A 16,249-nucleotide genomic window follows, 5' to 3' on the forward strand; every position below is an offset into this window, starting at 1 on the left:
CTCAGAGAGTAGTTATTAATGGTTCTTAATCCTGCTGGAAAGGTATAACAAGTGGGGTTCTGCAGGGGTCTGTTTGGGATCGGCTCTGTTCAATATCTTCATTAACGATTTAGATATTGGCATTGAAAGTACGCTTATTAAGTTTGCAGATGATACTAAGTTGGGAGGGGTTGCGACTGCTTTGGAGGATAGGGTCAGAATTCAAAGTGAACTGGACAAATTGGAGAAATGGTCTGAGGTAAACAGGGTGAAGTTTAATAAAGACAATTGCAAAGTGCTCCACTTAGGAAGGAACAATCAGTTTCACACATACAGAATGGGAAGCGACTGTCTAGGAAAGAGTACAGCAGAAAGGCATCTAGGGGTTATAAAGTGGACTACAAGCTAAATATGAGTCAACAGTGTGATGCTGTTGCAAAAAAAGCAAACATGATTCTGGGATGCATTAAGAGGTGTGTTGTGAGCAAGACACGAGAAGTCAATCTTCTGCTCTACTCTGAGCTGGTTAGGCCTCAGTTGGAGTATTGTGTCCAGTTCTGGGCACTGCATTTCAAGACAGATGTGGAGAAATTAGAGAGGGTCCAGAGAAGAGCAACAAGAATGATTAAAGGTCTAGAGAACATGACCTATGAGGGAAGGCTGAAAGAATTGGGTTTGTTTAATTTAGAAAAGAGAAGATTGAGGGGGGACATGATAGCGGTTTTCAGGTATCTAAAAGGATGTCATAAGGAGGAGGGAGAAAACTTGTTCATCTTGGCCTCTGAGGCTAGGACAAGAAGTAAAGGGCTTAAACTGCAGCAAGGGAGGTTTAGGTTGGACATTAGGAAAAAGTTCCTAACTGTCAGGGTGGTTAAACACTGGAATAAATTGCCCAGGGAGGTTGTGGAATCTCTAACTGTGGAGATATTTAAGAGTAGGTTAGATAAATGTCTATCAGGCATGGTCTAGACCAGGGGTTCCCAACCTTTTTCGGTCCCCGTACCCGCTTGGCTTTTAGTAAACCTTCCCGTACCCCCTATTCAATATGAAAGGAAAAAAATTCTAAACTCTAGAATCCGCAACTTTTTTCACGAACACTCCTACTTTTGGAATATTTCAATTAGGATAATCTAGTTATTTACCAAATATTCCCCGTACCCCCTTGACAAGCTTCTCCAACGCCCTGAGGGTACGCGTACCCCAGGTTGGGAACCGCTGGTCTAGACAGTACTTGGTCCTGCCATGAGGGCAGGGGACTGGACTCGATGACCTCTCGAGGTCCCTTCCAGGCCGGGTATGTTATGATTTGATAGCACCACCCACTCCGCCTGGTGGGGCCTTGCACTTGCTTGGCACTGGGGTGGATAAGAGGGCCCAGGGCACAGTAGGGCCGTAGACATCTCAAGGGGCAGCTTTGCTCCCCAAAGAGCAGCTGGGGGCCACAGTGGGCCTGCGCCCCTCTCCACGTGGGGCTGTGGCCCCTGGGCTGGCGCTGCAGGGTGACTTGTGGGGGTCACACAGGCCGGGGAGAAGGGGCGGGGCAGAAGGAGCAGGCCTGGGGCACTGAGCTGACACCCTCCCCCACCAGGCTGGGGAGCGCGGGGCGAGGAGACGAAGCTAGCCGGAGGGGGGCGTGGCCTGTGGCAGAGGGGGCGTGGCTCGCCTCCGGCCCCCGCAGCGCCCACCGAACGTCATCAGCGCGCGCCAGAGTCCTACTTCCGAGTTGGGAGGCGAGGCTGGCTGGAGTCACGTGGCAGGTACCTGCGAAAGGGTAGGGGAAGCTCCGCCCACTGGAGAATTGGGGGCGGGGGGGAGCAGAACCCCCCGCTCCATGGATGCGGTGGTGCCGGGTCCCCCTCCTACCTCTGCTGGGGGCCGTGCGGAGAGTGACGGAGCCTCCCACCGTTACTGCGGCTGTGGGGGGGGGTCATGGCTCCTGTCCGCCCCCCCCATGGTTATTGGGGGATGGACCTTGCCGGGGGGCGGGACTGAGTGAGGGGGTGTCATGGCTCCTGCGTGGCCCCTCCCTCCGCTGGTTACTGGGGGGTGGGACTGAGTGAGGGGGTGTCATGGCTCCTGCGTGGCCCCTCCCTCCCCTGGTTACTGGGGGGCGGGACTGAGTGAGGGGGTGTCATGGCTCCTGCGTGGCCCCTCCCTCCCCTGGTTACTGGGGGGCGGGACTGAGTGAGGGGGTGTCATGGCTCCTGTGTGGCCCCCTCCCTTCCCTGGTTACTGCCTGTGTGTGACTGCAATGTCCTCTACTCTACCCCTTCCTTGGTTAATGGGGCGTGGGGGATGGTGGGATATACCGTATATGTACACAGTGTGCACGTACAGCTGCGTTCTCCAGTGTGCTGCCAGGTTTGGCCAGGGGCTATTTTATCCCCCATTTTGTGCAGTGTAGTGGAGTTCAGCATTTGCCCTGGACATCCTAACTAAAGAGTTGAGGGTTGCCTCTCAGGTGGGGCTCCCAGGTTTGTGCTTTAGTGGAGCTGAATTCTACCTTTGGGAAGCTGTCTAGAGAATGTCCTGAGCTAACTCCACCAGAATTTCATCCCATTAGGATTATTCCGAGAGAGAACTTGTTTTTCTTTGTTTAATGCAAATGTGCAATATAGAATGCTTACTATATATTGTGATACGAATATCAGATGTGCATGTAATTATAACCTTGGGAGGTGTAATTATATCTCTCTCTACATCACAGGAGAGTTCTCAAACTGTTGCACCAATGGAGAGAAAATGCAGTAGCCCAAAGGAAAATGACAAAGGAAATTCAGACTTCAGAGCCCTCCCTATTCACAGATACAGGAAGAAACTAGTTCAAGCCGTCAGAGACAATTCATTTCTTATTGTGACTGGGGAGACAGGGAGTGGCAAAACTACTCAGCTTCCTCAGTATCTATTTAAAGATGGTAATTATTTATTTTCTCCTTAAGATGCTAGTTGCCCTGATGAAGTGTTAAACCCTTCAATTAGACAGCACTCTTAATATGCTCTTTAAAACTTAAGAAATGTCCTTGTTTCTTGTCCCTCCCTTTTTCCAGGAGGTCTACAAATGCTAGTCGTTCCCTCCCGCCCCCCCCCCCCCCGAAAAAAAATTGTTCGCAAAATAGACTGAGGAAAACATGTTTTAAAAACATCTTAGAATGAAGATGTGTGTTGAATGTCACTAGAGTGTGGGTGTGTAAGGAGGGAGAAATATTAGTGAATCAGTCAAAGAAGTCTTTAAAAATATATTCGTAACAGTTTACGTACCACAAACATAATTAATTGATGAAGCAATTTCCTTACCCTTGGTAGGCTTTGCAAAGCATGGAGTGATTGGTGTGACTCAGCCACGCCGAGTAGCTACCTTGTCTGTGGCTCAGAGAGTAGCTGAGGAGATGAACTCTTCACTAGGAAGCACAGTGGGATATCAGGTTCGCTTTGATGACTGCACCTCTGAGGTATGAGTTGAAGATTATTTATTAGTTTTATTTTTTTTAAATCTATTAATGAAGCAAGATAAATCATTGCATTCTGGGCCCTGTAGTGTCTGAAGCATGTCTCCCTTTTAGAAGAGGTTCAATTTTATACAAATCGGGCACAGCCCTTGAATTCCTGGTAAGTTGTCAATATGATCTTTCTTGGGTGTCCCTATGTAAAATAAAGTAAAGCTAAGTCTCAGTACTTTTCAGCGAGGCTGTCCTTGAGCTACATGAACAATGCACACTATATAAATGTACTCTGCTTTGTGGATTACTTTAAATCTAAAAGTACTTTCTGCCACTCAAGAAGTCTCCTTTAATTGCATTCTGTATGTGCATTGTTGTGAATCTCTGGTGGAGATGCTGCCTTAGCAGCCTGAAATGTGGTTCAAATCTATTTTATATGCTGTGCATGTTTCCATAGCACATTACAACTGGAGTGTTGCCACAGAACCCACAAATTCTCAGAAGGCTGTTTTTTTTTTTTTAAACAATCTGAATGTATATGGTTGGTGGATCCTTGATTATGATTTTGTCATTAGAATGACTGGATTGTCATCAGGGATTTCAGCATCACCTCCTCAATTTAGAAATGACAGACTGCACAGATTGGGATTTAGAGCACTTAAGAAATGTTTTCAGTAATGGACGTTGTGTATTTGTGAAGTGTTTCAGAAAACCTGGCAAGTATGTTTTGGAGCGGTGGCTTAGCATATTAATATTAGCATGTGAGGTCTCTCACTGAATCTTGAGTAGTGTAAATGATTAGCTTCAGTCCGGAGTCACTCCTGATGTGTGACTGTGTATAATGCAATCCATATCTAGGGCAATAACTGAATGGATGGTTAAACTATTCAGGGTACTGCAATCAAGTATATGACTGATGGCTGCTTACTGAGACAGATACTGGCAGACCTCCATCTTACCAAATACAGTGTCATCATACTGGATGAAGCCCATGAGAGGAGTTTAAGCACAGTGAGTGTTCTTTTATTTGACACGCATTGTTCAGTATCACTGGAAAAGGAACTTGCAGTTCTGTTCCATATGGGTTCTTATAATGCGCTTATCATCTTAGTGCATGAAGTGATGTGACTAGCATCTCACATTAATTTGTTTTCCCATTCATCCCCGGAGGGGAGATGTGTTTGCAGTGGAGTGTCTTGTACTTAAAAAAACCCAAAAAACTACCAAAACTTGTCATCTGAGAGAAGGCAAGGTGAAAGCAACACACCTTGCACTTGGAGTGGAAAGTGGTGAGGCTTGTGTTGGTCCTTAGTTCCAGTAGCAGTTAATTCCATTTAGTTATAAGAGACTAAAGAGGTGATACATTACACCTTGATGGCATCTTTCCTTTAAGGCTCTAAAAGTGATTTACATGCTAATTAAATCTCATGACGTTGTGAGATTTAACACCATTTTAAAGGTGCAATTGAAAGATTAGAATGGTGAATGATTTATCTAGACTCTCGTACGTTAAAATAGAACCCAGCAGTCCTTATTCCTTGCACATTCTTCTAATAATTCATCATGTTGTCCCCATTATCTGCACCATCCAGTTAGAGATGTCAAGTATCAGACAGGTAGCCATGTGAGTCTGGATCTGCAAAAGCCACGAGGAGTCCTGTGGCATAGACTAACAGATTTATTGGAGCATAAGCTTTCATGGGCAGAGACCCACTTTGTCAGATGCAGATAGAGATGGTCTATGCTGCATAGGCAGTTTTTTCTTCTCTTTGGAGGCCTTGAGATTTACAGTTTGCCCACGTGAGGTTGTAGTGCTTCTGTGTTTGCCTGTTCGGTTTGGGTCACTTTCTCACAGTTGTGATCTATTTATTCCTTCCTTTGGCTGTTGCACAGTCCCTGGGGCCTTTGAGCTGGGACTGACGCTCTCCTCTGAAACCCATGATCTCTTCACCACAGCATGAACTGGCTTCCTATTTAGTGAATTTGCAACAGTGTACAGCCCCCATCAGCACTATTCCTGGTGCTGTTAGCTGCAGTTTTGTTCAAAAAAGTAACATTTCATGCTGGAAAAACTGACCGCTTGACTGCTGCTAGTAAGTTGCATTGCACACAGTAGATGGAAGACTTTTCTGAAACAAATGCTAGGTTGGGGCAGGCAAAATACAGCTCGCTGATCTAATGATCTGTCCTGCCCCGCAGTCCAGCGCGAGCCTCAGGCTCCATGCCTTCTGCACCTTGACACATCGCTCAAAGTCAGCAGCTGTGGAGGTCATGTGCTCTCTGTGCACAATGCGTCCTGTGGGGGCAGCCTCTGTGTGCTGCCGGCCTCTGTGTGCTGCCCCTGTGCCCAGCACAGTCTTGCAGCTCCCATTGGCTGGAGCTGGCCCTCCTTCAAAAATTATTGCCAACCTCTGTGCTAGCTGAAACCATGCCATTGGCTACTGCCCCACATAGCATGTAGCACACCTGGTTTTGATATTTCTTTATAAAAATGTTACAGCCATGTTTTCATTGATATAACTGTGGTTATCATTGCAAAAGATATAGCTATGTTCCATCACTCTAAGTCCCAGTGTTCTGTTAAACTTTGCGTTAAGTCAAGGGCATTAAACCAAAGCAATATACACTTTTTAAGCCTCTCCTGAAAGGGTAGTTCGGGGGGGGGGGGGGAGGTTAAATTCTTCTGTCAGTTAGCCTGGGGATCTGATTTCTTTCCACACCTGTCTCTGTTTTTTTTGCATTAGTTGATTTTTTTTTTTTTTTGCATAATAACTGAGGAAAGAGAGACCACCTCTGCATGCAGCACAAATCAGAGACTATTAACGGAGTGGCACTGCTTTAAAAGCAGTTGCTTTTTTGCAACTGAAGAGAGAATTAGGAATGAAAAACAAGGTGTTGTTAGCTGTGTTGATTTCAGCTTGCAGTTACAGAGCTGTGAAAAGAAACTTGGGTCTCTTTAAGCCTGCAAAGCATCTTGTTGCTAAGCTTTACAGAGCAACCAGAATATTTCCAAGAAGGAAAAGACCTATTTAAGCAGTTGTGCTTCCAAGGCACATGGTTTAATCTTGTTCTGTTTACCAGCATCTCTGTGATTAAACTCAACCCCTCCCCATGTATTCTAGTAGGAAGTGTTGCTGTGTATTCAGGAGAGTTGAGTGATGAAGTGATCCTTGCTTTCAGGACATTTTATTTGGCTTATTGAAGAGACTGTTCCAGCAGAAGAAGCCACCCAAGAGAAGAAAAGCCCTGAAGGTAGTGGTGATGTCAGCCACCCTGAAGGTAGACAAGCTTTCAGAGTTCTTTGGAGGTTGTGCAGTGGTCGACATTCCAGGAAGGAATTATCCTGTTAAGGAGATATTTTGTGCTTTGCTTGGCCCAAAGGATACAGAAAGCTCTACCTATGTTACAGAGGTATTGCTTATTTTCCTTTGCCTGTTTGCCATGTTCTCTCTGTTGTAACTGGTTAGCTGGTAAGCATCACCCTTAATGGTTGATGCTTCACAGGTAATGGTTAATCAGTACCTGGGAGCAGCCCTCCTGCCACAGATGGAGAGCTGCTCCTGCCCTGCAGGGCTACTAGCTTCCAGTCCATGTGGACTGGGAGTCGTTAGTCTCTTTTTGGGGGAGGAATTGGCGGGGGAGTGGGGCTGCTGGCTCCCAGCCCACATGAGCTCATGGATTGGGAATCGTCAGTCTCACGTTAGGCGGAAAGTGGCTGGAGGGGAGGGAACGAGGGTCTTGGGGGAGGAGGGCCACCCCTATTTAGTCAGTTAACTGGTTAAACATGAAGTTTAACCAGTTAACTAATAAAATGGGATCTAACATCCCTAATGATGATAAGCTCTCAAAGAACATTGTCTCTGCTTGAAATGTTAAACACTTCATGCAAGGCTGCTTTCTCAAGTTTCCTAGTTTTTATAGGGGAAAGAGGGAGGAGGGAATTGATTTACACTCTCCGATACAGCCAGTGATGAGAGAAGTTCTAATTCCAGCAGATAATCCTGTTAATGCTGCTTGTTTCAGGCTGTAAAAGTGACCCTGGATATCCACTTGAATGAGTCAGCAGGAGACATCTTGGTGTTTCTGACTGGTGAGAATACCGTTTTACTTGAAAAACTCTGCTAAACAGTGGTATTGCCAACAGAATGGCTTGTCTTATGCCCAGTTTATCCCAGGACGGGGACTAGGGGCGCTAGTGCTGGGTCTAAGTGCATCATTGCAGCAATGCACATATGAACTAGGGCAGGGCTACTCAACTTTGGAAGCCCCGGGGGCCACATTGATACTCACGGCACATGCCGAGGGCTGCAGCTTAAGTGTGGTTGCATGTACATGAAAATATATGCAAATAGCTTCTTTCACACTAATGGAAATGAATACAAAGATTAAGGCAAGACTACACAATGCACAGGCCCCCTTAAGTCAGTTCTGTTGATATTAATAAAATGCAATAATTATCCGATTTCCACCATATGACAGCACTCTTAATGAGCAATGACAGTCCAGGAATTTAACTACTAAAACACATATCAACAGAAGAACATTATATTGACTCGCTGTTGTGAAGTGCTTTCCCAGTGTAGGCCATGTTCAAAGGATCTCACCTGCAGGCCGTGTGTTGAGCCCTGCATAAGCCCAAACCACACTGCGGGCCACATGCAGCCTGCGGGCCACATGTTGAGTAGCCCTGAACTAAGGCATGGAAGGCAAATGTAGAGAAACTGGCTGTGGCACATGAGTCATGATTTTAAAGATTATGGGTGGGATTTTCAAAAAGGCCTAAGTTGCATAGGGCCCCAACTACCATTTAAAGTCAATAGAACTTTGTTTTAAGTCACTTAGGCGCTTCCAAAAACCTGCCCTAAAGCTGTTTTGGATAGCTTTTCCAACAGTGGTTATTATACACCTCTGACATTACCTCAGTTCCTGATGTTTTCTGTCCTATCCGAATGTGTCAGGAGAAAGATGCCATAACAACCTCCCTACTCCTTTACAAACCCAACCAAGAGTCTTCCCAAATTTGGACTGTGTGATGACATTGGTCACTAATAGTTGTAAAAGTACAGAACAACAAGCTCAGAATCCAGCCCCCTACCAGGGCAGCATGTAGTCCCTTGAGAGAGATGATATTACATAATAAAGACTCAGCCAAAAAGCTGAAAATAAACCAAATCTAGTTATACGTTCACCCTTCTGCCTTTGTAAAAGATTCTGGAATCTTGTTTTATGCGATGTGAGAAGAATGACAAAAATGACTGTGAGTTTCCTTCCAAGGACCTGGTCTTACAGTCCGTGTGAACCAGAACCTCTCCCTGATTTCAGTAGGGGCTTTAAACAACCCCACTAATCATGTTGATCAGTTCTTTCCAATGTGGGAGAGAAGATAAACTGCAGGTTGTTTTTTCTGAGTTCATGAAGAAGAATGAAACAGCGCATTATATATTTGTACAGCAGAAGTGTTCCTTGCTGTCTTCCATAAAAAGAGAAGCTCCCTAAATAATCCCCCTGGCCAAAAGTCAGTTAATATATAATTCAGGTTGCTGAAATACTTAATGAATCTAAATACAAAATACATATGTAAACCATCACGGTTACACAGGAAAAGCCTAAGCAGAAACCCCAGCTTGAAAAAATTGGAAACGTTACTCTGCCATTTGTATAAACATCTCCATAATATGTGTCAAAGACCACATTGTGTAGGTCTGTTGCAAACTAACCAGGTTGACGCCTCGTTACATTTCAAGTGCTTCTGTACTTTGCTTTAGGTCAATTTGAGATAGAAAGAACTTGTGACTTGCTTTTCCAGAAAGCAGAATCTATTGATTACCGCTATGATGTGCAAGATTGTTCTGTTGAAGGTTTGCTTATCTTACCATTGTATGGATCGATGCCAACAGGTAAGGCTTATTGAATTAAATCAATATATTTTTAGTTCATGCAAAACTTAGCTGCAGTAAAGTAGGGATGTAAGCAGAAGCTTATCAGATAGTCGATACACTAGTTGACTAGTCGCTTCGCCCCCCCCCCCCCCCCGCTGTCTCTATCACAAAGAGGCAGCAAAGGGGGGGAGAGGAGGAGGGGATGCTGGGGTGAGCCGGCTTAAAAGCCAGTTCCCCCAGCTCTGTGAGAGAGGGCAGGGGCACAGTGCGACATTCCAACTTTGAAATGTACAAGAGTCCCTGCTGGGGCTCTTGTACATTTCAAAGGCGGAACGCCACACTAGTCCTTATTGACTAATCAAATAGTCGATGGAAATCACATCAACTATTCAATTAGTTAATTCATCGAAATGTAACATCCCTACAGTTAAGTGTTATATGTGGCATCCTGGTCAAATATCTTTATTTTCGATGGAAACAGCCCAGCCCTTTGCTTACCTGTTCAAGAGCGAGTTGTTACAAGCTAATCATAATCTGACCTGGCCAGTTCTTGCTTGGGGACTGTGAAATAAAATCCGTGTGTTGCTGGAAGTGGCAGCGTTGGCTTAAAAGGCAGTGCCCTTCTTTCCATATCAGTCCTGAACGACAGTCTCAGCATAGAAAGCGAATACTATGTTGAAACTCAGTCTTTCGGTTTGTACCCAAATCCAAAGTTCTGATGAGTGTTAAAAACAGCATAGTAGTGTTGATGATAATTTACTGTCTCCTGACCAAACTTCAGCACCGATGATGAAATTTGCCTCTGAAATTCCCCTTGCAGCCTCAATAGGAAAAGATATTTGTTTTCTCTAACAAAAGAATTGTTTTCTGTACTGGTTCACAATAGCAGTTGGCAAACAAAGCTGTTAAATAGTCTGTCAGTACTTTTTCATAGTGACATGTTGTCTTTCCTATACAGTAATTATTCATTTAACATGTGCCCGCTTAACACGTTTTCGCAATAGCACGATTTATTTTAAGGGACTTTTTTCAAATAACACGACCGTCCGCAAAATAACATGAAAATAATCAAGTGGTGGACTACTTCGTGCCGTGATATAAGTTGATGAAAACAGTGGTCATACGCATGAGCAGATGAACACATGTGGTCACAGCTTTCCTCCACTCACTCACTGGAGAAGTGATTATCTTTGTGTTTTAACAATCCGCGGTGATTTGTATTGCTAGATATCTGATGTTGATGTTGATTACCGAGCACCAACAAAAAGTTGACTTTGCCACCACCACCTGAAACGCAACCCCCACATTATCCATTCTTTTTAATGGGAAAATTGACTCCACATAGCACGTTTTCGCTTAGCACGAACATTTTCAGAAACGCATCTATAGTGTTAAATGAGGAATTACCGTACTGAAAATAACTTATTACTTCTCTTGTAAAGCTGGTGCATTCTTCTGCTTCCAGCAGCGAAAATTCTAATGCCATAACTAGAAGCCTGAGGATTCCCTAGCTACGATTAGAGCATCATACTTGCCCTAAGGATTCCTGTTATAGCTACTGTGTCCTTCCATCTGAGGACTGCATGGAATTCTTGTTAAAGCTCGTTAACTCTGCTTTTTAATTGGCTAGAGGGAGTGTTGAGTGCCAGAATGTCTTTTTCCTTCTCAGTACAGAGTTTGCTTTCATCCATTTTAAAAGTTTCACATACAATTTAGGGATAATGTCTCTTATGGTGAGATGAGACAAGTGTTCTGTTAAAATATGTTTGGTAGTTGTTACAAAGGGATATGACTTAATTGCTCAGTTGCGTTGCTCCAACTAATTTTAATCAAAAGTTACCTTTTAAAACACAAGTGTTGCCAATATGATGTGTGCAATAAGAGTATACTGTACATACAACAGAATGTGGTGGTACTCTACACAGAAGATACAATTATTGAATTAAGTTAGTCTGCAGTGTCACTGCCTAATAAGGTACATGCTAGTTTTAAAGACCTTAAAAACAAAGGTTTTGTGACTCTTATAAAAGGCACGTGTTTTCAGATGATCTTGAATGTGGTATTAATTGTGTGGGTGAAATATGAAGAATGGTGAAAGGCAGAAGTAATGCACATGAGACAAGCAGGTCAGCAATTTCATAGCCGGGCAACTTCAATAGAGAGTATATTGGCTGATAACATGTTGGGAGGATGCAAACCTCCCTCCCCAAATGCTTGTATGAGAGAGGAGTTATTTATTTTTATAACACCAAAGATACTAGGATAGTGCTTGAAAGACATAATTATTTTATTATTGTGCTAGTGCCTAGGAGAGCCATTGTATTTGGTAACACATAACAAAAAGATGGACCATCCCCCAAAGAACTTTCAATTTAAGTATAAATATATGAATTTACAGTAAGATTTTCAAAGGCGCAAAGGAAAATTAGATGTACAACTCCCATCTGTGCCTTTGGAAATATCCTAAATAAGAAAGAGGGACATGTGTTTATTACTCAACCAGTCCATCTTGTCCTAACCTGCAGTAAGGTATTTTGAGGTTTTTACTAAGTTAGTGGGAAACTTATTCTATTGATCTCCATTTGGTTTGGTTACTTAGACTTCACATTGTTTCTTAACATGCTTTAAATCCTTCTTAAACATTCCATTTAGAGCTGGCATCTTGCTTAGTTTCCTACCTCTGACATGCATCTGACGAAGTGGGTCTTTGCCCACGAAAGCTTATGCTCCTACACTTCAGTTAGTCTATAAGGTGCCACAGGACTCCTCGTCGCTTTTGCAGATTCAGACTAACACGGCTACCCCTCTGATACTTTCCTACCTCTGTATTTCTCTTGCACAAGAGCTTTCCAAAAGGCCTGCACTTAAAAGCACTTAAGCTAGAGATTTTCTTAAGGAACTCACAGTAAAACAGGCGATGTCATTCTTGACATGTATATTAAAGGCACATTTAAAGCAGTATTTGTTTTGAAATTCTTGTCCTGGCTCACCTCCGTAATTTGTTGTCTTTAGTGGGTAATCTTGTCCTTTTCTAGAGATGGAATTTGACTTTTGTGCCACCCTGACATTACTTGATGGAATCTTTCTCTTTAGATCAGCAGAGAAGAATATTTTTGCCTTCTCCACCGGGCATCAGAAAATGTGTAGTAGCCACAAATGTTGCTGCAACTTCTCTGACAATTGATGGAATCAGGTAGTTATTTCCTATCCCTGGTAAAAGCTGTAACCAAGGCAATGACTCAGAGTTGCATTAAAATTGAAAAACCTCATCCATTTTTTCCTCCTTCTGTTGTTCTGATCCTACTGAATAAGTACATTCCCTTTTGCATCAAGTGACTCTTCTTTTTGTAGACCCAGAAATATGTTTCTCAATCAGTTTAAGAAATTGTCGCATCCCCTTTGCTTGGGCACTCTTAAATAGGCTTAAAGAATTTTTTAAATATCATTTCATCTTATTTCGAAACCAAACTCAATACTTTGCTTCCATTAAATGAGTTTAATTTCTGTGTAGATGGGTTCTACACGAGGAATTTCCTCAAGGCCCATTCCATTGTAGTTCAGTAATTGGCCAGCTGAGTCCAACTATCTTCTACATTTACAGACCTATCCAGTTCTATATGACATCTTGCTTTGGGCTGAGGATAAGGAATCACTGCCCAAAATAGGTCCCTCTTACTATATCTCATATTTTAATTTTTTTTCAGATATGTCGTTGATAGTGGATTTGTGAAGCAGTTAAATCATAACCCCAGGGTTGGTTTGGACATACTGGAAGTGGTTCCTATTTCAAAGTAAGTTAGAAGAAAAGTGATTTACTTCTTGGTTTGAGAAGTTCTTAAAATGCCTTTGAAAGTTGCTTTAAATGAGGTGACTGCAATTTATGAAGAAGAGAAGAGAGATTTGGGAGGCACTGAAGCACAATTAACGTTCATTTGCAGCTTGATGAAATCAGTCTTTAGAAAACATCAGGGGCAGTAAATAAAACGTTTTAGTAGAGCATGATACTTTAATTCTAATCATGAGCAGTGAGGAAGAACTCACCATGTGTTATCAGTAATCTGAACAATGATTTATATATCCTCTTTCCAACACTGAGCACCACTAATTCCAAGAAGTTCAAGGAGGTTTTGCCCAATATCATTCCTTCACACTGTTCCATTTTGCATAGCAAGGTTCCTTATTAAATCTTTCCACCAGGGGCACACAAATTGCTATAATTGATCGTAAGTGTAGTGTGCTTTGCTACTTTGATGACAATATTATTTTTCTTATTTTTGGAGGAGTGAAGCAATGCAACGAGCAGGCCGAGCTGGCAGGACATCATCTGGAAAATGCTACAGGGTGTACAGCAAGGAATTCTGGGGTCAGTGTATGCCTGATCACATGATCCCAGAGATTAAGAGAACCAGTCTTACATCTGTCATCTTGACCTTGAAGTGCCTTGCTGTACATGATGTCATAAGGTAATCCCTGGGGAAGGGAATTGTAATCTCGCTGCATTGACTCTTATCAATGCATGTTAGAGTGTTGGCACCAGAAAGGGGAATATACTATGGCCTAGGGGTAGCAAGAATAGGATTAGGTATCAGGACAAATGGGACTGTTCCACGTTAGCTCTTCTGTCATTTGCCGAAAAATCTCCAGCATTACATTGCTTTGATTTCTTTGGGATCTGGCAAAGCTAGCTCCTGAAATAGCAGTAATCGTTGTTAGTGTTTTAAAGCAATGCCGTTGAGGTTTATATGCCTAAAACTAGACTTATTTTGAATAATTAACTTAGGGTCCCAGGTGCAGGAGCATGTGTAAATATAGATATATGTATGTATGCAGACACAGCTCCTTTGGGATCTGGAAGCTATTTACTATATTAAAGAGAAATGTGAAACTATATACGTGGGGTATTGTATTGAAGGATTCTAGGAGTATTGTAATAGAAACACTTACAATTGTAACAGACTACTTGGAGCCCAAGCAGTGGAATTTATTCTGCCTTTCTGTTTATAGGTTCCCCTATTTGGACCGCCCTGAAGAGAGGCATATTTTAGAGGCTCTTAAACAACTTTACCAGTGTGATGCTATTGACAGGTGAAAAGGACAGAAACAAATTTTTTATCTTGTAACCTTAGTACCTATCAAAAATCCTTTTTGTGCCTTAATGTTGTCTTGCTATTAATGAGCTGCACATAAACTAGATTGCTGTGCTCAGCAGCAGAGCACATATCCTAGTTTGCCCATGAACTTAAGTATTTTCCAGTCTGAATAGAACGTTCTGATTCAAGAGGAAGGATGGGCCACTAGCGAGGGCACTAACTGGGACTCGAGATCTGGACTCAGTTCTCTGCTCTGCCCCAGATCTCCCTGTACGACTTAGTCTTGCTCTCCTTCATTTTCCTCATCTGTAAAATGGGGGAAAATAGCTGGGCTGTTGTGAGGATGAACATACTAAAGTGTGTGAGAGTCTCCGATGCAACAGTAATGGGGCCTGTGTAATACTGATGGCAGATGCACACTCACCTCTTATTATATGCGTCTCAGACTTTTTCACCTTAATGCTGCATTCCTGATGCGCACTGATAGATGAGAGAGAGTTTAGGCTGCTAGAGAATCATCTGCTGTATAGATTTGCCAGTCCTCTGTCTCTCCTGGGTTTTGGGGGAGTGTGTGTTTGTATAAGAGCCAGGGGAGGCTCTGCTGGAGATGTCCTGGCTATTTGGGACTTGTACCTATGTTCTGGGTTTACAGATTGAGTTTGTTCCATCTGATGTTTGAATCTTTTCCTCCCAATAAGGAGAGGCCACGTGACAAGACTGGGAGAGTTTTTGGTGCAATTTCCTCTTCCTCCAAACTTGACCTGTGCTGTCATAAAGGCAGCTTCTCTTGACTGCGAAGATCTGTTGCTTCCCATAGCTGCGATGTTGTCTGTGGAAAATGTCTTCATACGACCAGGTAGGAAGCCCCATTCTCCAGAAACAGATCAGCTTTAGGCTGTGGATTCTACCCAGGGCTGGCCCGAGCCATTCGTGCGCCCCGGATGCCCGGCGCATGTGTGGCCCCGCCCCCGGGCATGCGGAACATGCGTGGTGCTGCCTCCACCCAGCCCGGCAGCCCCACGCGGCGCCCCCTACAATGGGGTGCCCTGGGCAGTAGCCTGGTTGGCCCGTACCTTGGGCCGGCTCTGATTCTACCGTGAGCAGAACGCGTGGGAGGAGGTGACTGATCAGAACACAGTGCTCAGTTAGAGAACTTGGCCTTAATGTCCTTATGCATTTCTGTCGTCTCCTTCTCCTTCCTCCTCTTCACTAGTTTTCCATTCAACAGGGGAGGGCAAAGGCCCTGGCAATTCAAAGGAGTATGGGGCTCTGGCTGCCAACACTGCCAGGCTGCGTACGCCGAGCACTGCTAAGGGCTGGGAATTGTGCCACACTCGGGGCAGTGATGAGTGCTAGCTGCCGTCGGCCCCGTCCCTTCTGCCCTCAGCCCCACCCCTTCTAGGAGCGCAGAGCTAGGCCCTCCTCCATGTTGCCCAGGGGCCCTTGGAGGCTGTTGGCTCTGCTGAACACAAGCTGCTATCACTTGAGCTAAAAGAGAGACTCCGTGAGTGGTCTATAAGGAGCATGCTTACATGTTCAACTAGGCCAGTCACTAGAGGGAGACATGGCTGCACACCCTAAACCAGCATATTACACAAACACACTGTAGCGGCGTGGGAAGTGTCACTGTGGAAAGATGCTCTTGCTCTTAGCAGTAACTCAGATCTAGCATCGTAACAAGAATAACACCACAGCAGATGCTACCTGAATCCACTTGTGGTCAGTCTGCAGTGAGAGACCAAGAGCTGACTAGATTAAAAGAATGAACTTGGCCTAGAGGTGACCCTACTGCAGCAGGATTATTAGCAGGGGGGAGGGAGCCTGCAGTGCTGACCCTGGCCTTATGTCAATTCTGCAACGAAGC

At 44.0% G+C, this 16,249-nt stretch overlaps 1 protein-coding gene across 6 annotated transcripts in view; it reads left to right on the plus strand.

Moving 5' to 3' along the window:
• The first annotated feature begins 1,616 nt into the window (after window positions 1-1,616).
• Window positions 1,617-16,249, plus strand: part of DHX40 (DEAH-box helicase 40) — a 32,516-nt gene continuing 17,883 nt past the window's right edge. For 2 of the 6 annotated variants that reach the window (XR_012897047.1, XM_006138655.4), the window contains exons 1-11: window positions 1,792-2,894; window positions 3,283-3,428; window positions 4,308-4,427; window positions 6,597-6,827; window positions 7,440-7,506; window positions 9,182-9,313; window positions 12,389-12,488; window positions 13,000-13,086; window positions 13,576-13,758; window positions 14,300-14,380; window positions 15,084-15,241. Coding sequence is in view for 5 of the 6 variants with exons in the window: in XM_006138655.4 (XP_006138717.2) it covers window positions 2,579-2,894; window positions 3,283-3,428; window positions 4,308-4,427; window positions 6,597-6,827; window positions 7,440-7,506; window positions 9,182-9,313; window positions 12,389-12,488; window positions 13,000-13,086; window positions 13,576-13,758; window positions 14,300-14,380; window positions 15,084-15,241 (1,621 nt within the window). In the remaining variant the exon portion in view is untranslated. Of the gene's footprint in view, window positions 1,751-1,791; window positions 2,895-3,282; window positions 3,429-4,274; window positions 4,428-6,596; window positions 6,828-7,439; window positions 7,507-9,181; window positions 9,314-12,388; window positions 12,489-12,999; window positions 13,087-13,575; window positions 13,759-14,299; window positions 14,381-15,083; window positions 15,242-16,249 lie in introns of those variants that run through there. The other 4 variants (XM_075904687.1, XM_075904690.1, XM_075904688.1 and 1 more) reach the window with 4 other exon arrangements.

The sequence above is a fragment of the Pelodiscus sinensis genome, chromosome 21, assembly GCF_049634645.1.
Source record: "Pelodiscus sinensis isolate JC-2024 chromosome 21, ASM4963464v1, whole genome shotgun sequence".
Lineage (NCBI taxonomy): Eukaryota > Metazoa > Chordata > Testudines > Trionychidae > Pelodiscus > Pelodiscus sinensis.